At 39.2% G+C, this 20,484-nt stretch overlaps 3 protein-coding genes across 4 annotated transcripts; all 3 read right to left on the reverse strand.

Moving 5' to 3' along the window:
- Positions 1-1,248: 1,248 nt before the first annotated feature.
- On the reverse strand, positions 1,249-4,442 carry tysnd1 (trypsin like peroxisomal matrix peptidase 1). The gene is made up of 4 exons (XM_075478344.1): positions 3,064-4,442; positions 2,321-2,451; positions 2,038-2,223; positions 1,249-1,854 (listed from the first exon to the last, which is right to left on the reverse strand). The coding sequence occupies exons 1-4, from the start codon at positions 4,143-4,145 to the stop codon at positions 1,652-1,654; spliced, it is 1,602 nt and encodes a 533-aa protein (XP_075334459.1). The 5' UTR covers positions 4,146-4,442; the 3' UTR covers positions 1,249-1,651.
- A 1,123-nt stretch (positions 4,443-5,565) lies between these two features.
- sar1ab (secretion associated, Ras related GTPase 1Ab) lies at positions 5,566-10,125 on the reverse strand. 2 transcript variants are annotated; one of them, XM_075478348.1, is made up of 7 exons: positions 10,019-10,125; positions 8,944-9,014; positions 7,906-8,025; positions 7,748-7,813; positions 7,544-7,647; positions 7,319-7,450; positions 5,566-6,821 (listed from the first exon to the last, which is right to left on the reverse strand). In XM_075478348.1, the coding sequence occupies exons 2-7, from the start codon at positions 8,999-9,001 to the stop codon at positions 6,705-6,707; spliced, it is 597 nt and encodes a 198-aa protein (XP_075334463.1). In that variant the 5' UTR covers positions 9,002-9,014; positions 10,019-10,125; the 3' UTR covers positions 5,566-6,704. The 2 variants fall into 2 exon arrangements, with proteins under 2 accessions (XP_075334463.1, XP_075334464.1); XM_075478349.1 differs by lacking the exon at positions 10,019-10,125 and adding an exon at positions 9,147-9,643.
- Positions 10,126-11,087: 962 nt separating this feature from the next.
- On the reverse strand, positions 11,088-16,847 carry ppa1b (inorganic pyrophosphatase 1b). The gene is made up of 11 exons (XM_075478347.1): positions 16,701-16,847; positions 15,712-15,776; positions 15,253-15,306; positions 12,780-12,899; positions 12,560-12,646; positions 12,292-12,418; positions 12,076-12,203; positions 11,783-11,868; positions 11,597-11,672; positions 11,466-11,505; positions 11,088-11,374 (listed from the first exon to the last, which is right to left on the reverse strand). The coding sequence occupies exons 1-11, from the start codon at positions 16,759-16,761 to the stop codon at positions 11,343-11,345; spliced, it is 876 nt and encodes a 291-aa protein (XP_075334462.1). The 5' UTR covers positions 16,762-16,847; the 3' UTR covers positions 11,088-11,342.
- Between the last annotated feature and the right edge of the window lie 3,637 nt (positions 16,848-20,484).

Here is a 20,484-nt window from a genome sequence, read left to right on the forward strand (position 1 = left end):
TTGGCTGACCTAACTGCCGGCTGCCATTTATTAAAGAGTGATGAAACATGACAGAAAAAAGAAAAAAAAACATTATTATGATTGAAAAATCATCCCCAAATTCAATTTTGAACAACATTCATTCTTCTTACCCTTGCTGACGAACCAGACTGAGATTGAAACTTTCTGGAACAAAGGTTTGCTAAACTTTGTCAAAAATTCACAACTCCAACAAAAATACATCATAACAAATACTGCGTCTATTTCAGTCATAGCAGGACCAGTCAGCCTCTTCAGTGAATCCTCCTGATTGTCTGAATTGGCTGCAACCGTAAAGGTGTGATTAGAAGGCCAGTGTGGTGTCCCTTGCGTTTATTACTTTAGTTCCCTCTTTAAAGAATAATTCAGATACAATGGGTTGCAACCCATGAGCCAGGTGGCTTTTTGATTTTGGCTTTTTGCTCAGATGACATTAATTTGGTAACAAAGTAACCTCCCATTTTTAGCTAACAACCTGAAAATCGAGGACAAACATTCTGTGCTACAGTGTACGTTTTTGCAGCTCTATTTAAGAAGCTATTATTTCCAACACATGTCCTCACTGTGACTTGTTCTCAGAGGAGCAGATTTTTTTGTCACAGATCATATTGTCAGCTCCCTTCTCCTCTTGCCTTACCTCATTCTGTAGTGAAGTGTATCTTATAGCTATGGAAAACTGGCAGAAATAAGATACAGACACTGGTCTGTATGTTAACACGTCCAGAAGCACAATACATATAGAACTCAATCTCCTCAGGACAATGCTCAAACCTCTCCACTGTGAATTACTCAAGTCTGGGAACAGTGAAATAGAAACTTTCAACCATATTTCAGCTTATGGGACATCTCCAGGCGTTAAGGCCAAGAGAGCTTGTCTTTGCATTGTTTAAACTGACAGTAAGCCAATCCTCCAAAATGTAATTTCTCAGTTTCACATTTCTGTGATAATGGAAATCAGAACCACTAATGTCCCATTGGGTGAAACCTCAAAATCTGTTTGCTGTGAGTAGGTATGCCTGCCAGATGTCTGAATACCTGATATAGACAGCAGACCTCTCTTGCTACCCAGAGGGACCAATCATTTTCAGCATCATGTCAGCTTGTTATGATGAATATTCGTCCTGCTTGGTAAAACAAACCCTATGCACCAGAACCAGGTGTAGCTCCTCACACATGCTTCCAGAAATAGTGTCTTTGATCCTGTGACTGTAAAATAAGCAAGAATCAGATCCAATTAATTCTACCTAATTTCCACTAATGCTAAATGACTTTTTATAGTTGGAGATGTAAGTAATTAATGTCTTTAGTCAGTCCTTTCTCTATTTATACTTCTTGTGTGTTTTACTTGTCATAATCATAGCCAGGCTACAGTCATAATAACTGTTATTTGTGAAAATGTGAGCAGAAATACACCCAGCATAAGGAATGTTACAAGGATAAACATTTATTCCAATTAAATTAAAGTGCATTAAAACAATTAAAACCGGTATACATGTAATTTTTTGCCTACCAGTGAGAGTAAAAATCTACCACGTGATTCTGGCGGTATTTAGTTACATTAAGCCCGTAAGACGTGGCTTTGTGCTCGTCTGTCACAAATTTTGTGTCTCTCAAAAAGCAGTTTAAAGCAGTGTTACAGTTTACTTTGTGAACCCTGTAGCCTCCACACACGTCTAACTTCTTTTTCGGTGGTGTTCAGCGCCCTGAACACATTGACATCCCCTATCTGGTGAAATTTCTGTAGCAGTCTCTGGAAAACAGTCACTGGGATGCTAAAGTTGAGGTGCGGGTAAGTCACTCTTGCAGCCAAGTCCCTTGTGTTGCTGGACACAATTCCTGCAACACAGCAAATACATAACGCTTCCTCAAAACCGCATATACAGCAGTAAATACTGAGCAATCTGATGCGTGTAAGAGCTTTTTTTCCCTCTACACATGCTGTGTAGACTTCCTGTGGTCATCATGTGCCCCCTCCTGTTCAAGAGGAGTATATGGTTTTGTAGGCGCAGCGCTCCTTACCCATCAGCTCTCCTGAATTTCTCTGCACCACAGCGCCCCCACTGGTCCCTGCTTGTACTGCACATGTGGTCTGAAGCATGACAGGCTGATAATTCAAGCTAATGGCTTTGGAAAGGATGCCGCAGGTCAGGGATGGACCACAGGTCCGACCCAAACCACCATATCCCACTACAACCACAGGTTCACCTGGAGGCATAGAAACCACGCTGAAAATGAATCTCACTATACTTTCATTAGTATGAAGAGACAGAGTTCTCCTCTGAAACTGAATCTGGATTCAAACCTGGATGGAAACTCTGCGACATTCGAGGGACCACAACTTCTGGGACAGGTACTCTAAGCTCTACCAAAGCCAGATCGTAAGATGAAGATGCTTTCGTGGAGAACAGCACATCTCCCACGATGTCATGGACTCTGTGAGACGAAGAGCAGACATCAGGCCAATTTGTTCTGCATTCCTTCAACACACATTACAATGTGAGATATTACAACTAGCTTAATAGGCTCTCTGATTAGTCTTTAAGACAAGACCTCTGCTCAGGTCGGCGTAGTTTCTGGTAATAACATTGCAGTGACACATTTATGATTTCACACGGTGTGGCCGCACACAGATAACACTTTATGGTCGGTCTGGGTCTGACGACTGCATCCTAGGTGTGCCACACTTAGAAGAGACTTAGGATGGAGATGCCTAATTTCATGCATTCTAGTATGTTTCACCATTTGGTTAATCTTGGTCATTTTCACCCTTAATTTGGCAGAATTTCATGTATTTTGGTAATTAATTTCTTTATTCATCAAAACGTTTTATTCTGTTTCATGATGTGCTCTGTCAATTATTTTGCGTAGCATTGTATTAAATCTCATCTGTTGTATTCTGTTTTTTTCCTGTGTTTGATTTTTTTATTTTAGTCCAATTTTTACTATTTGAAAATAACTTTTATCTGGTCTATGATATACTCATATATCAAAAAAAAAATGTAGCAAACACTTCAATGGAATCTTAAATAATAAGTGTGCTGTCACCTGTCCCCGTGATGGAACTTCAGGGTGACTGTAGACTTCCCACTGATGACGTGCCGGCAAGTCACAACCAGCTTTGTTGTGATGACAACCCCTGAGCCCCAGACCTGTCCACTGTCCACAAAGCACACAGTGGGGTATTTAACAGCTTCTGACCCATGAGCTGTGGTGGACATGTGGAGGTCTGCCTCTCCCGGGTGGAGCCGAGCATCACTGAGAGGATCTTGAATGCTTGTATAACGGATGACATTCCTGAAGATCGAGTGAAAAGAGCACACTAGAGTGAGGCCTATCCACTCATTGGCCTTCCAGCCAAATGGAGACACAATCATCCCAATGAGACGCATGCTCTCTGCGCCGCTCATCACGAACAATCCTCCACCTTCTGTCCCTGGCAAGCAGCGAGCATCAGTGAGTATGACTGCATTGTCCTCTCCAGCAAGGTTACTGATGATCCCTTTGCTGAGGGTGCTGATAAAGAGATCTAAGCAGAGGGAGCCAAAAGGAGAACCACATGCGACAACTGGGCAGCCTTTCTGGAGAGATGAGCTGCTCTGCCAGGGTATGGCCCCTGAATCCGCACTGCTGTCGACCAACACGCCCGCTTTGAGTACTGCAAACCAGCTGAGGAACTGGGTGTCTCTGACCAGCTCCTCATCCTCTTCATTACCATGGAAACGCCATTGGTCTGCCTCTTGGAAAAGTGCCAGGAAAGCCTGTCTGAACTCCACACAGTTCACCAGCATTAGCAGCTCAGCTGAAACCTCCTGTTGCCGTGTTGTTTTGCTCCTGGGGCCGGTGAACGCCTCTCTCCGTGCTTTCTGGTTGAAGTCCAGCTCTCTCCGAGTAGATAAACAAACACGGATTTTAAGTTTGTCACTGAAGCTGTGCGGAAAAAGTAATCCAAGGTCCGATGAGAGATGCTCTCTGTCGGTAATAAACCGTGAAAACGGAAGCCCAATGCATATGATTGTTCCAGTTTGAGGATTGACGACAACTCCGCTGCAACTAAAGGGCTTCTTTACTGTTAAGGCCCCAGAAACTTTGACTACACAGCAGCATTTCTCCACATCCTTTAACTCCATACCGCTATAGCAGTGCAACTCTACCAAAGTCCACTAAAGTCAAGCCAGGCGAAAACAGTCGAAAAAGCAGCGCAATAAACCCGGTGGTGAAATAAGAAGACAAACCGCCACACTGTTGAGATCTAACCAAGTGACTTCAAGTTCAAACTGTTATCTAAACGCAAATATTCTCCAAAGGAACCGCTTGATAACTTTAAGTTATTACTCTGACTTCCGGGTTTCGTCTCGTTGTTCCACGTTATTGGTCAGAATGCATGCATGTCTAGCCAATAGGAGACAAGAAGGAGAGAACGTCGGCGCCTGTTTTGCTGCACAGTGCTCCCAAAAAAATGCCACCTCTATAATGTTTGGTACACTAATAATAATGTGTACGCATGCATTTAATTCAGTGTACATTAGAAAACGTGGAATTGTGTGTCTGTTAACAGTTTTCATTTAGTTTAGTTATTTAGTTTGAGCAATACAATGCAAAAGTACCACCATGTAGTTTGACTTGTTTACACAGTTTATGTATAATAGCTTACATTTCAAATGATTTAATTACAGATGTAATAACGTGATACAATTGTGATCAAATCCTTTGACATTTAAAAAAAAATGGAGCGGTCTCTGTAAAATGAGTGAGACGTGGACTGCCAGATTCAGTGGCAAACTATTATTATTATGTGGTTCAAATTTTGTAAAATAAACTAAAAAAAGAAAAAGGACAGAAAGGATGGATCAACTAGTTGGTTTGATTTGTATTAGCCCTCAGCTGAAGCAGCACATAATTACTCATTTGAATTGTAAGAACCAATACCAGGTCTATAATGTGAATCCTTTTTATATACTGTTGTTGCGCTGTGAGATAAAGGCTATCCAGCTCACCTCCCAACAGGTGTCGAGAACCACTGTCCCTTTACGAGTCAGTGTTCAAAATATCACAGTCCCCTGGTGATGAACTCAAGAGATAGATCCCTCATGGCAGATCTGCTGGTTGCATGTAGAAAATAAGCCATAACTTGTCAGTGTCTCAACCCCTTCGCTTCTGTGACTAAAGTTAATTTCTTTAATCAAATATATACGCTGGGGAAAATTAAATTAGTGTGGGAGAAATGTACTAAATTGTGGTAAAAGTAGTTTAACTTTATTAGCCCCAAACACAAGAGTTTATTTTTCTCTTTCTTCTTCTAGAAAAGTGACTGTTACTTGTGTTTGCTTTGCCCGAATCCCTCCAGACAAGTAAAACCTCTTATACTTTGTTTCATTTCATCAAATCCTTTTCTTCTTTGTGACGAAGCTGATCAAAATGTGTCTCTAAAGCAGCGACAGAAACATACAAAATGATTCACTCACACTGTTGGGTTCACTGTACTGACGGATGGGGATTTAAATCCGATTGCTAAAAATAATTACAAAATGACTCAAAAAAAAAAAGGTTAAAGGATTGTCAAAAATATTTATTCTAAAGTGTCACACATGTCAAATAAGAATGATCTACCTTTCGGAACAGATCGTTTACTTCATATCTCAATCCTTTACATAACATAAGGCAAGCTTATTCTCATTGAAAAATATAAATAATATCTTATACACAAAATAATGTATAATATAGTATTGCACTGTAATTTTCTGCTAATGTTTTGCATACCCTACTTTTAAGCACCCCCCAAAGTACTCTCATAATATCACCGCATGTTGTAAGCAGCAACTAGTCACAAAGTACTCAGGTTATGTCACAGTAGTTACCCGTCGGGATAACGGGTATTTTGGTATCCTCTCCACAATAAAAGAGTTTGTTTTCTTCAATTTTTCTAACATGGTTTAGCGTGAAATACAGCTCCTCGTGGGAAAAGCCAGTAACTGCGTTTGTGGTCACATTCATACAATCGGCTGCAGTCATAAACCTTACAGTACAACACAATCAATAGAACTGTCAGTATCCAAGAAAGGTAGCAGGCTACTGTTTTAACTTTTTTTAAAATGGCACAGAATTTTTGTGGCATTTTCCAGATTGAAACTACTTTGTTGTTGGCAACATTTAATGGTACATTAAGGTTCCCATTAGTGTGAAAGAAAAGTAATAACAAAAGAAAAGCTACACTGTGCCTCTGTGCCAGCAACAATCTTTTATCTTCAAGCCAGTGGGAGTAGATGCAAGCCTCAAATGTTAACTTGTTAAACTGTAAGTCAACACCAGCAGCCAAATATAAACCCAACTTGGAAACTGCCTCATAGCAACAACATGCTCTACTGTATATGGCAGACAGGATTCCCTACAGGCGTTACTGTAAGTAAAATATGGAACCAAGGCACAGAAATTTGTCTCCGCTCTCAGTCTGAATTACACAAACTCATAATTAGTAACTTATCTTGACCTATTGTGGTATGATGCACAGATTTCTGTGAACATGCAAAAAATACAGGGTATATCAAAACAAAACACTATTCAAGATCTAAGGCTTCTAAGTACAACAAATAGTATATTCAATGAAATGTATCTCTACTGCAGGTAGTTTTGTGTGGAACATGTCTTTGTATGGACAGGCAGCAAGGTAAGTCTGATTATGAGAACGTCAGTCAGTCAATATACTGGGACAGCCAGCGGAAACCTTCTCCATATCCCTGTCTTTTCAGCACGCTACACATGAAAACCTCCATTGGCCTCAAATTCATCTCCTTCAGTGATACTGTGCCCTGAAAAAAAAGCAAAATAGACATCTAAAACAACTGATTTCAATTCACAACCCACACTTTTTAACATAATTCTCCACAGACTCTTAACATGAACAACTAATATCTTAAACCTGGAATTTTCTGCATATATAACAGCAAAAAGGCTCAATGTGATATCTGTAGCTGTGGTCATTCGAATTGATATGGATGACAAAAACACAACCTTCAGTTGCACCCTGCACTCCTTTTTTGTTTTTTTTCTCAAGACACATGCTAATGATGAAAAATTTGCATTAGCCAGGTGATGAGCCAAAATATCTTTGCCCCCAATTAACACCATATTCAACAACACCAGAGACAATTAGTGCACAGTTATTCCTGCCTTTGGCAATAACACTTTTCCTCTTTCACTACCTCATACATGGATGCAACAACGGCATACTAAGACACAAACATATCCCCTGATAAACCTCTGGCCTATAAAGAAAAAATAAATAAATCCCAAGTGTGTCCTCTACCTTTCCAGTTGTTTGTCCATGAAGACCAAATATTCCTCTGAGTGCGTCCTCGCTGATGGCCTCTGGGCGGTCTATCTTATTCCCCAGGATGAGAAGCGGGATGTTGGCGATGGTTTCATCTGTTAGCATGGCCTAAACACAAAAAGTGTGGATCAAACAGATCAGTCCTGACAGAGACAGGTATAAGCAACTGTGTTGATTTAACAGTCGACTTGATTAACTCACATCTAGTTCCGTTTTCGCTTCTGCTAGTCTCTCATGATCAGCACAATCCACCAAGTATACTATACCGTTTATTGCTGGGAAGTAATTCTTCCAGATCCTTCGTGCTGTTGGAGCATTTCACATTTTTGTGACACGCTGAAAATGCATCAGTTCAACTCTACACGGTATGCAAGAAAGAGTCAGCAGCACCATCTTTACTCACACCTTGTGTATGACCTCCAAGGTCAAATGTGGTGAATGTCATTCCAGCTATGGTCAGCTCCTCAGATGCTGGGGGCAGAGAGGAAACACTGACTTTAGATGAGCGACAAAGCCAAGAAACATGAGGCTGACTGCTGACTGTGTTGAACTCCTGAGCGTACTTGGGTATAGTGTTGGCATGTGCTGTCCTAGCCTGTCATCTCTGAGCATCTGCAAGAGTGTCGTTTTTCCAGCATTGTCTAATCCGAGGAAAACCAGCTTCCCAGTCTTCCTGTATAACCCTGAAGACAAGAGGGAAAAAAGAAAAAACAAAGGACGTTCACTGAACACACAGCAAAGGCAACAGACGAGGTAGGGGAGAGTTTCCACTGCTACTTTTATGTCTGTCTGTCTGCTTATTAGCAAGACTATGCAAAAACCACAAGGAGGAATTTCAGTAAACTTAACGTAGAGGCGAGACTTGAAATTAGACTGAAATCTTTTTTTCAAAACTTTCTGGGCAAGTGGTTTAGTTTTAGTAAATTTTTGATAAAAGATTTCAATCTTCAGTCATTTAAAACTAGAAATGAAGAGGATAACAAGACAATTTAATGTGTTGATTTAAGGAGCATAAATGCTACAAAAGATTCAAGAGAAATATGTGCAGTTGGTAAGAAATTCTTAACGACATCTAAGGAAATATAGCTGAAGCTAAATATAACTTGGTTACCCAATCAATTAATTTGCTATCCTTTTTGGGGGGGGGTTCTGTCTAATTTTAAGCAACATTGTATAAATGTCCCAAATAGTGCCATTTGCTTTTAGTCTGGTTTGGGTATTCATTTGTATTTTCTATACGAAGTAACTGAGCCACAGACATTTATTAAGACTGGGGAAAAAAAGGCAGACAGAATATTTCACAGTTTGAAATTTTCCTCACAGGTGTGCTTGTTCTGTTTGTGTCGCACAAACAAGTGTCGAGATGCAGGGCAAACGGTGATCCAAAGTGTGTGACAAAAACATTTCAAAAGGGTTTTCAAAGTCTGAGACATGCCGAGAAATATTATTTAGTTACAGAGTTGATGAAAAACCATCAAATTCCCCCAGAACTAATATGTCCGATCTCTTTAACCACATCACAAACATTTAAGATGTTCTTTTGATAATCGATGTAATATTTCCTCACCTCACACTTTAAGGACCTGTGTGCTATACTTTACCTAATAGTTGCAGGACGTTGCTGAAGCTCTTGTAGATCCAGTTGAATATAAAAGACATTTCTCTTAACTACCTGAAATACGACATAAGAAAACAGTTACATCCAGTGAAGTATAGGGCATTGTCAAGTAAACACGTCATAAACAACAATAAATAGGACCAGAACTCTAAAACATCATTGCTAAATGATGCTGTTGTTACTTACAGAGTCCAGGACTGAGGCTCATTGTGAACCATTCTTCCTGACCCTGGTTTAATCTGCTGGTATGTAAAAGCTCTGTGTAATCACACAAGTTTTAACGCGTCAAAGGAAAGGAGCTAAGCAAGGCAACAAACGGGCCTCAGTGGGTTTTGGATGCTTGTTTGTTCTGAGAGCCGTCTCACGCAAGTCACACTGATCTTCCTCTGACTATTTTTATGACAAGTTGTGCGTAGGACACCTGATCTGGGTTGTCACCCCTGCCTCTCCCTCATGGACACACAAACACCTGTCCCTCTCTGTGAACTTCATGTTCTGTCTATAGTGAATAGTGACGCTTCTACTGATTTCAGGCTTCGAGAAATTACTCAGTTGTTGATTACTACAAAACATGTGAGTGGGCTGAGTCCTAAACTCCACAAATTATACAAGACATTCAAGTGCAACATCAGTGGATTGAAACTGGGACAAATTGGGCACCGCTGCTCACTAAAACCCTTAAAAAAAAACTTCGGTAGCCATGTCAGAAATAGCTAAATATTCATCAAAACTCTTGAACAAATGTACACGAATAAAACTAAAAAGCACAACAAGCCACTAAAATTGAAACTAAGCTCTGCTCAAAAAAAGTTTGTTCCAGTTAATTCACGATCAGTGCCACAGTTCGACTCGTCACACATCGCTAGTGGCAACAACATCATGTGTCACAGAGAGATAAACAACGAGAAATTTCGTAAGACGAGCGCAAAAAAGGCTGTCCAGAAAGGCCAAAATAAAGTAACAATTCAGTCATGTCAGGAGAGGGCTTCAACAGGCACACTTGAATGGAAATGTGGGAACTTCACGAAAGTAAAGTTATTACATAATTTGGGTATTACCTTGGTCTGCCGAGTTCGTGAACTCCTTGTCCGTTAGTTTTTGGTCCAAGCCTGTCCCGTCGACTTACGTGAAGGCAGCGAGTTTGACAGTTAACCGGAAGTGCGTCACTAGGAAGGCTAATTAGGTGAGTGTGACAGCGTCAAAAAGTTGTAAATATCAAAAGGTTTATAGTATTTGATACGTGACTGTAGCTCTTCCTCTACGAATAGACATGATGAGACGTCTGTTTGTTCCTTCTGAGATTAAAGTTTAAAGTGGCGTTTTTTGCTTTGTAATGCTTTCACATATTTACTTTGCTCTCTCGATGATGTAGGCTGGGTTTTCATTCTTCATCCCCACTTGAGACTCAAGTCGAACCACTTAAGTTTTTGGCCTCTGATATTCTCGTTTATATAAAAAAGCATCAAGTTAATAAAAATACATTTGATGAAACACTTTAAAATTATGAATTTTGATGATTCTTTAACTTACTTGCCAATATATTTAATTTTTCAAACATTGGTCTCCAATTTTGACTGCTTACAGTATTATTCTCAGCCAGTCTGTATTGTGTTGTAAGCTCAAGTCATTACTCTCTAATACGCCAAATTTTGAGAGCAATTTTATATATTCAATATCAGATTTTTACACAATCCCAAAAATACAACTAAGAATAAATTAAACACACAATAAAATAATTAACATCTAATAAAAATGTATAACATGCTTTAAACCTAGACATAACACATTATCCCCAATACGAATATCCTTAGATTTTGTAAACAAAGATTTTTAACATTAAATATTTTTTGCTGAAACAGTCATGTGTCAGAAAGATCTTCACGATGTTGCATTTCAGTTCTCTTAAAAGACGAGTATCGATCAAACCGATTTATAAGACCCAACATAGATCAGAAACACTACACCACAGCACAATATTCTTAATTTAAAAAGAAAAATGACCAGCAGCGAGCACTAGGTGGCAGCATTATAAAAACGAGAGTTCAGTTTTGAAAAAAAGAAGAGAAAACTTTTTCTTTTTTTAACCCACATACTAATGGCTGCACTAACTGAACACACACTTGGATGTTAATTTACCCAGAGAAGCTTTATTAAAGCAATTCAATGTCACAGTGCAGAAATATCTACTAGGCACAGTACTTGTACTTCAAAGACAGCACATCTCTTAAGAGATCCTTGTTAAATAAGTAATAATACAATTGGACAAGGATATTGAGACTCCGCTATCTAACCGCTATCCTTCCATCTACATGAGGTCCATCTTCAAGTGTCCAAGTCACTGATAAGCTGTTCTTTTTTCCTCCAACTCTTTCAGCTACTGGATCACTTCTTCTCACCGTAGAACCATTTATCAACTGCAAATAAAATAAAATAAAAAACACATTAATCAGTGGAACTCAGCAGGAATTCAAAATTTTACAGACAGTAATATTTATAAAACGCTACCTGATGAGGGGATAGGCTCTTCTTTTCCACAAGGACATGTCTGGAAGGAGAGGGAAAGGTCAGTCGCAGAGGCCTTAGTGTTGAAATGTCTGATGTTATGTTGCAAAATGGTAGAAAATCCAAAATCTTACCCCACCAACCGCAGCCTTGGCCTCATCTGCTGAGCAGCAGTAAGGGCTGTCACCAGCTGAGAAACATGTGTTTTTGCTGTTTTGTAGAAATGCACAGTTATAATCAAGACATTACTAAGTGTGAGAGTAGATCTGTTTTTAAAGCAAATGTGCTTCAGCTAAAGTCAAGACAGCTGCTGTGTTTACCAGTTGAGTTCACCAGCTTTGGTTTGTTGGGAAATGAGGGCTTTCCAGAAGTTGTGAGTGTTCTTGATTACCTCGATGGCAAAGTCCTGAAAAATAAAACCACGATTGCTCAACTAGGAATAAGGGTTATGCTTTCAAATGAACTTGAATAGTTTGACGAATCTCCTTAAAACCCTATTTTCCTTCAGTATAACAGCTTAACTGGTTGAAAGAAATAACACAAACTGAATACAGAGGGTTAATCTCAATCCATTCACAACAAACAAAGTAAAGGAGTTGCATTAGAAGCAGACCTTGTCTTTGAACTCCTCATTGAAAGCAAAGCGGTTCTCTGGTTTCCCATCTGGTACTTTGTACCTCCTGAACCAGTCGACCGTTGCCTCCAGATACCCAGGCTTCAGGCGCTGGACATCACCGATGTCTGAAATCCACAAGGACGACCAAACAGATAATGATGTCGCTGATGCTGCACTCAGATACGCTCTAAGAGAGTTAACCGAGATGCTTACTGTTATAGTCACTAGCTTCAGGGTCCTCTACGTTGATTGCAATCACTTTCCAATCAGTCTCTCCCTCATCAATCATGGCCAGGACCCCAAGTATCTTCACTTTGATTACCTCACCACGAGAGCACACCTAGAGGGGTCATTTCAGTGGTTGGCTATGATAATTTATCAGTCACATAGGGAGTTCATAGGCTCAGAGAGCATCAACAGTACTACAGACTGAACTGAATGGTAAGAATGTGTATAAACGTGTGAAACAGGGCTTCTGTACCTTACTGCCAATTTCACAGACATCAATGGGATCGTTGTCGCCGCAGCAGCCAGTGTCTCCATCTTTATGTGCTGGATCTTCCCACGTCTAAAAAACCGAGAGCAGACTCAAAACCTCTGAATGTTTGCCGTTGTTAATCTCGAACGCACTCAATGGCACAGATTTTAGGAGAGCACATAGGCATCCCGCTTACGCAAAACCATACACACAAAACACTGACCTGAGGAATGGCTCCATAGTTCCAGATGTAGCCTTTGTGTGGGAAAACATTGGCAACGTATCGCAACTTGCCCTTCTTCACATCTTGCTTTATTGGGTTTAGCACGTCTTTTGTAGCAATCTGAAATAACAAATTGCACTGCTGTCACTATTGAAGATAAAAATCACTGAAAAATAAATAAATCTTTCATTTTGAACGACGTGTATGATCAAGTATACTTTACGTTCACAGTATTTAAATCACACTAAAGTTAGAAATATTCATTGTCAACATATATTTCACTATTCCAGGTGATTTTGCAGCATGAAGACGTAAGAGGCATGTTATTGGGAAAAAGCACCCAGACCTTTGACTGAGATAAAGTAGCAGCACCAGAGCGTAGACATACAGTGGTCCTGGTAGTCATTTTTTAAAATGTTTTACTGAGTGAAAGTCAGAAATATTAGCATAAAATGTACATTTAAAGTATCAAAAATAATCATTTATTTTCCCCAGCCCTTGGGGGTACAGCGTTTGGGGACTGGCATAGAGCTGGGGTAGAATGTGTTAAAAATCTTTTCAAAGATGGGGTATTCATGTCTGCTGCTCAATTGGAGAAGGAGTATGGAATCCCCCTAAAAACGAACTACCTCAGATACTTCCAAATTCGAGAATTTGTGAGGAAAACATTCTCTTCACCCCTCATGCTATTGCAGAATGTATGGATAGATGAGCTACTGGATACATGAGCTACTGGATACAAATCCAACTGCTAAAGGGGTGGTCTCCAGGATTTATGTGGATATTCAGAAGGTGGCGTCCCCGTCTCTTGAATACATGAAGAGGAAATGGGAGGAAGAGTTAGGGTTGACATATCAGAGGCTGACTGGGGACGGGCAGTCGAACTAATACACTCGTCTTCTGTATGTGTTAGACACGGTTTGATACAGTTCAAGGTGTTACACAGACTTCATTTTTCAAGGGAGAAACTGGCGAGAATTTATCAGGGGGCTGATCCGACTTGCCCTAGATGTAAACAGGTGCCAGCTAACATATGCCATATGTTCTGGACCTGTCCCAGACTGAAAGACTTCTGGACTGAAATTTTCAGAACTTACTCATCCATTTATAAGAAAAATGTAGAGCCTGACCCTCTGGCAGCCATCTTTGGTGTGGCACCAGGAGAAGCACAACTAACGATCACTCAAGGGAAAGCAGTTGCATTCTCTTCATTGTTGGCCAGGAGATTGATCTTATTTAATTGGATAAAGGCAACACCACCATCCCACAAACGCTGGATGGAGGAGGTGATGGCACACCTTAAATTAGAACACCTTAGATCAGGGATGTCCAAATTCGGTCCTCGAGGGCCGCTGTCCTGCAGGTTTTCGGTGTCTCCCTGCTTCAACGTACCTGATTCAGATGAAATGGATCTCTTCAAAAGATTGTTAAGTTCTGCAGCAGCCTACTAATGATGCACTGATCTGAATCAGGTGTGTTGAAGCAGGGAAACATCTAAAACCTGCAGGACAGCGGCCCTCGCGGACCGGATGTGGACATCCCTGCCTTAGATATACGCTGCAGGGCAATACAAACTGATTCTCTAAGATCTGGCAGCCTTTTATTTCTCATTTTGAACAGGAGCTCTCCTCTGCTCCAACATACCTTCCCCCCCTTTTTTTTATTATTCTTTTTTTGCTTTAAAATCCATGTTTTTATTTTTATTATTATTGTATTATTGTTGTTATTTTCTATTTGTTTATTTATTTTAGAGTGTCTGGGCCACATGGGTGGTGGTATGTTTGATGTTTTGTATGAGGTGATTTGTCTTATTGTTCTCTGTCTGTAGTTGCGACAGATATTTGTGTGTGTATCTTGGGTCCTGTTGTTTGTATGGAAAAATCAATAAAAACACTTTGATTATTATTATTAAAGTATCAAAAATAAAAGCAGTCCTTATGCAGAATGGGATATTTAAGAATTATTTGTATCACATTGTTAAATTATAATTATCCACGCATTAATGTGTTCATTACTTAAAACCAATAAGGGTGAAGGAGCAACTTTCCATAGAACCAAATCTCCAAAGGAACTTGTAGCAACTTTTGTCAAGTAGAGTTAAAAAGTACAAGATGGGCGACACAATTTTAAAGTAGGAGAAAATAGAAAAATAATGTACATAATGCACCTCATAATGTTCATTTTTAAGTGGAGTACTTGAGTAAATGTACAAGGTGCTTTTTTTTTTTTACCTATAGTTTTGCACCTGGGTAGGTTTGGGTGGGGCACGAGCGTCATGTCTTAATAGTCCCCACCTGATAAGGTACTGATAGAGGTTTGCACTGGGTCACCACATGAACTCTCATGACTGCTTATTGTTTTGCACTTTATCCTATTAAAAAAAAAAAAACTTAATACACTTTGGTCAAACAGAAGTCAAACCTGCTAAAGTCCGATCCAAAACCAAACAGTAAATGGAGGAGGAGAGCCTCACCTCCATCTTTGCATTTGTCCAGCGCGGTACTTCAACCACCACGTGAAAGATGTTCTATAAGAGAGAGAAATCAGTCAAAGCAAACTTCTAACAGTCCTTTATTCTGTACCTAATGCATTTCTAAACACTTCCTGACATTTTCCAAATGGAAGCAGGATTAACCGTTTAAAAAAAAAATAAGAAAAAAGAAGATATTCCACTGCAATCATGACACATATTGACAGAGCACTGAGAGAGTAAAGTGCAAAGGTCACTGCCTCTCAAACGGACTGTGACCTTGCGTTTCTGCAGAGTATCAACTGGAAAAAAAAAAATTACAAATCTAAATGGTAACTGAGATAGCGAAGCTACAAAACTGCCTCTGGCTGTACAGCAGGTGGAACTTAATCAGAGAACAGATTTAAAAGGATACACACATATTCACTTAACCATTGGGGTATAGAAAAAATGCTTTCTTACTTGACTCTCATCGGCATATACTGGTATGTCATGGAATGGTGAGATGTACTTTCCCTCAGCATTCTCTGGAAAACAATCACATGAGAAACTATATGAGTACGAGAGGCAGATAAGAGCTGCAGTTGACCTCTCTTGTGTCATCCACACAGGGGATATCCCACTAGGAACATCTTTCACTTTTGACCAAATTAACCCCACAGATTACAGTTGATGTAGTTTGATCTCATTGCTCAATGACCAAGAACAATAACATAAAAGGCAATGAGAGTTTAGATTAAAAGCCAACACTTCACAAAGGCTACTGTTGCACTTATTACTAATGGAATGAGCTAAAATTGTATTCATTTTCATTTTGATGGTGATGCAACGACCTATTCTGACAGACCTGACACTTAAATACCTCATAGTTTAAAGCTACTGACTGGAGCAATAGATACTGAGAGAGCAACAACGTTAAACACTGAAAAATGGTACATGATTATAGAAAAACAAGTGTACCAAGTTAGTAAGAGCACTTTGTCCCGGGGCAATGTATCAATAGTTTTATTATGCAGAAGGCGTTGACTCACCGCTCTAGGCGTCTGGGTGACGTGTTTTAGCACCGTGAGATACTTTCAGAATAAAAAAGATTAACTTTCTTTGGCCAAGTTCAATCAAAGACGAGGATGAGACACGTTTAAAACAAAACCGACACCACCCGACTTGGTGTAACACGACAATAACCGAAGATCTATTCCCTACAACTTAAAAGAACGAAGGAAAACCCCAGTGAAAAATCCAACCAATGTGGGGACCCGGGTTTTTATTTCAAATTCAAAGTATGCACGTCCACGTTGTAATTCACATAACGAAACGCACCAGCTGGAATTAATTCATTGATAAGAATAAATGAATTAGTGACACGTGGGAGGCTACGTCTGGCCTGTTGTGTATAGCAGTCACGGCAGCAGGTAAATACAAAACTTTATTTCTACTCATTCTCTACTTACTGAAGAACAAGCGGTAGCTCAGGGAGTTCGGGTTTCCCCTCTCTTCAACGGTGAAACTCATGTTTCAAGTGCAGGTTTCTGTCACCGCTCAGTTCGGAAAGGAGGATGGCGACGGAAGCACAGGTCGAAGCCGGGGTGGTAGTCACAGAAGCCAGTGCGCATGCGCACATTCTAAATGTTACCTTCATGAACTATCGGAAATATAGCTGTTGGAGAGATTAAAACTGTGACGCCATCGCAAATACGCCAAAATTGGAGTTGAGTATGTGTGAACGTCCGCCCATCCAGTATTTATTATTTAAATAAAATGACGTAGTAATGTACATAGAGTTCAAAAGCTGTGATATGTCTGGTCAAGCACACTATCTTGCCATATACTAACCTGTTTTTTTCTTTTCTTTTTACACAAGTAATTAATGTCTTAAAAGACCATTTTAATACAATGTGAGGAAAGTAATATTTTCTGGTAGAGTAATAAATAGCATGGGTCTATACACAACCTGAACAATAGCTACATTGACTAAATCACATGTTCCATTTCCCCCAAAATTAAGTGCTGATTGTGGCTCATTATTCATTAGAACAGATGTAAATTATACTGATAATAACAACCCTCAGAGGGCTCAGGAATATTTGCTTAAAGACCTTTTGCAAGATGTCTTACCAGGATACACACCAACCCCAGTCACACCTCAACACTTTGTCAAATGCTGCCATTGCAGGACTGAGTCGTGGCTTGTGCTGTTGCACCAAGTAAGATAAGCAAGATAAAAGCAGGTTGCAAGGTGTTGGAGCATGTCAGAGACATTGGAGAATGGTAGTGTGAGCCTCAGTCAAATAAAAAAAATGACCTCATAAATATGACAAGACAAAGACTACAGATTTCTGTCAAGTATTTTCTGTTTTACTGCGGCAGATTTCATGAACTTAATTGAGTTCGGTCTATATTCTACCGCGCTGCCATTATGTGAACTTTACCTGGTGGTAACTTACAAACTTTGTAACGTTGTTATTTCTAATAATTGCTGTTGTAAGGTGCTGCCATCTATTGCACGGAAGGGATGTGCCAAAGGGAGCAGAGTCCTAATGGGCTCATAAAAGCTGAGTAATCCAGAGATTAATTTCGGCTTTTATTAATGTGTAGGGTATTTTACGAGGGGTATTAGAATGCACCACTTCAGTGAAGTTAGTTTTAAGTTGGATATTCGACAGACATTCGCAAAACACTCCAACATTTCAAGTGCACTCGTATTGCAGACTTTACAGTAAACACACGGAGAGGACGACTGCAGCGTTATATGCAGATATAAAACGTAAAAATAAAAGGTGTATCTCATGCAGCCAGTGTAGTTACATTATCCCACATTGATTTGGAGTCAATTGATCACGTTATCGAGAAGCTATTGAGCAAAAATGCTAATATTTACATTTAAATATTAATAAAAAATATGAACAGAACTAAAATGTAAAAACAAGAGGTGTATCTCATGCAGCCAGTGTAGTTACATGATCCCAAACTGATTTGGAGTCAATTGATCACATGACCTGGAAGTTATTGAGCAAAAAGGCTAATATTTACATATAATAAAAATTATGAACAGAACTAAATTGTAAAAATAAAAGGTGTATCTCATGCAGCCAGTGTAGTTACATGATCCCACACTGATTTAGAGTGAATTGATCGCATGACCTGGAAGCTATTGAGCAAAAATGCTAATATTTACATATAAATATTAATAAAAAATATGAACAGATCAAAAATATAAAAATAAAAGGTTTACCTCATGCATCCAGTGTAGTTACATGGTCCCAAACTGATTTGGAGTCAATTGATCACATGACCTGGAAGTTATTGAGCAAAAAAGCTAAAATTTACATATAATAAAAATTATGAACAGAACTAAATTGTAAAAATAAAAGGTGTATCTCATGCAGCCAGTGAAGTTACATGATCCCACACTGATTTGGAGTCAATTGATCACGTTATCTTGAAGCTATTGAGCTAAAATGCTAATATTTACATATAAATATTAATAAAAATTATGAACAGAACTAAATTGTAAAAATAAAAGGTGTATCTCATGCAGCCAGTGTAGTTACATGATCCCACACTGATTTAGAGTGAATTGATCGCATGACCTGGAAGCTATTGAGCAAAAATGCTAATATTTACATATAAATATTAATAAAAAATATGAACAGATCAAAAATATAAAAATAAAAGGTTTACCTCATGCATCCAGTGTAGTTACATGGTCCCAAACTGATTTGGAGTCAATTGATCACATGACCTGGAAGCTATTGAGCAAAAATGCTAATATTTACATATACATATTAATAAAAATATGAACAGATCTAAAATATAAAAATAAAAGGTTTACCTCATGCAGCCAGTGTAGTTACATGATCCCAAACTGATTTGGAGTCAATTGATCACATGACCTGGAAGTTATTGAGCAAAAAGGCTAAAATTTACATATAATAAAAATTATGAACAGAACTAAATTGTAAAAATAAAAGGTGTATCTCATGCAGCCAGTGAAGTTACATGATCCCACACTGATTTGGAGTCAATTGATCACGTTATCTTGAAGCTATTGAGCTAAAATGCTAATATTTACATATAAATATTAATAAAAATTATGAACAGAACTAAATTGTAAAAATAAAAGGCGTATCTCATGCAGCCAGTGTAGTTACATGATCCCACACTGATTTAGAGTGAATTGATCGCATGACCTGGAAGCTATTGAGCAAAAATGCTAATATTTACATATACATATTAATAAAAATATGAACAGATCTAAAATATAAAAATAAAAGGTTTACCTCATGCAGCCAGTGTAGTTACATGATCCCAAACTGATTTGGAGTCAATTGATCACATGACCTGGAAGCTATTGAGCAAAAATGCTAATATTTACATATAAATATGAATGAAAATTATGAACAGATGTAAAATGTAAAAACGTAGAAATAAAATAAATAAAATAAAAGGGGAAACCCTCGGTAAACCCCCAAAATAACATAGCAAAGGACACACGGACAAAACATGATAAAAAAACACAAAAACTTCGGCTTTCTCGGAGCTGCTTTAAAGGGATAGTTCGCCTCTTTTGACATGAAGCTGTATGACATCCCATACTAGCAATATCGTGCATGAACTATAGGTTAAGAAATTAACCCCGGTTCTCTGAAACACGAGTGAGGTATCTCACTATGGGACATGCCCCCTGCGCTTCTCTCTCTCTATTTGTAACTTGGCTGCGCCGAGAACGACAAACCGGATGGATCAATCTGAGACCAGGCTCAGTCAAGAGGTGCGTTTGTACAGGCACCTGTACGAAACTGCAGTGAAAGAGCACAGTCCCAAAACTGGTGCACAGAGATTGGCAGAACTTTGGGGAAAGAAGGAGAGTTCTGTAAGAATGTGTGGAAGAAGCTATGGGACAGATACGTGAAGGCAAAGAAGAGGGCAGCGACTCCAAGTGGTGATGCCGGGGGCTTCAGACCTTCACTCTATTGACTGAATTGTCTTGGCTCACGAACTTCGTGAAACACAGAAATACACGAAGCATTTCATCTTCCAGATACTGCAGCAGCATCATTGATGACAGTGTTCCTGATCTTGACAGTGGCGTTGTTTTCTTTTTGACTTTCTTCATTGTAGAACACTGTAAAATAATCATTTTAATCATCAATACGAACTGAAGGCTTCAAATTGCGGAGACCGCGACCCGAGTCATTGAATTAGAACTAGAGAAAAATAAAAATGATTATGAAA

This window comes from Odontesthes bonariensis, chromosome 2 (assembly GCF_027942865.1).
Source record: "Odontesthes bonariensis isolate fOdoBon6 chromosome 2, fOdoBon6.hap1, whole genome shotgun sequence".
Classification (NCBI taxonomy): Eukaryota; Metazoa; Chordata; class Actinopteri; order Atheriniformes; family Atherinopsidae; genus Odontesthes; species Odontesthes bonariensis.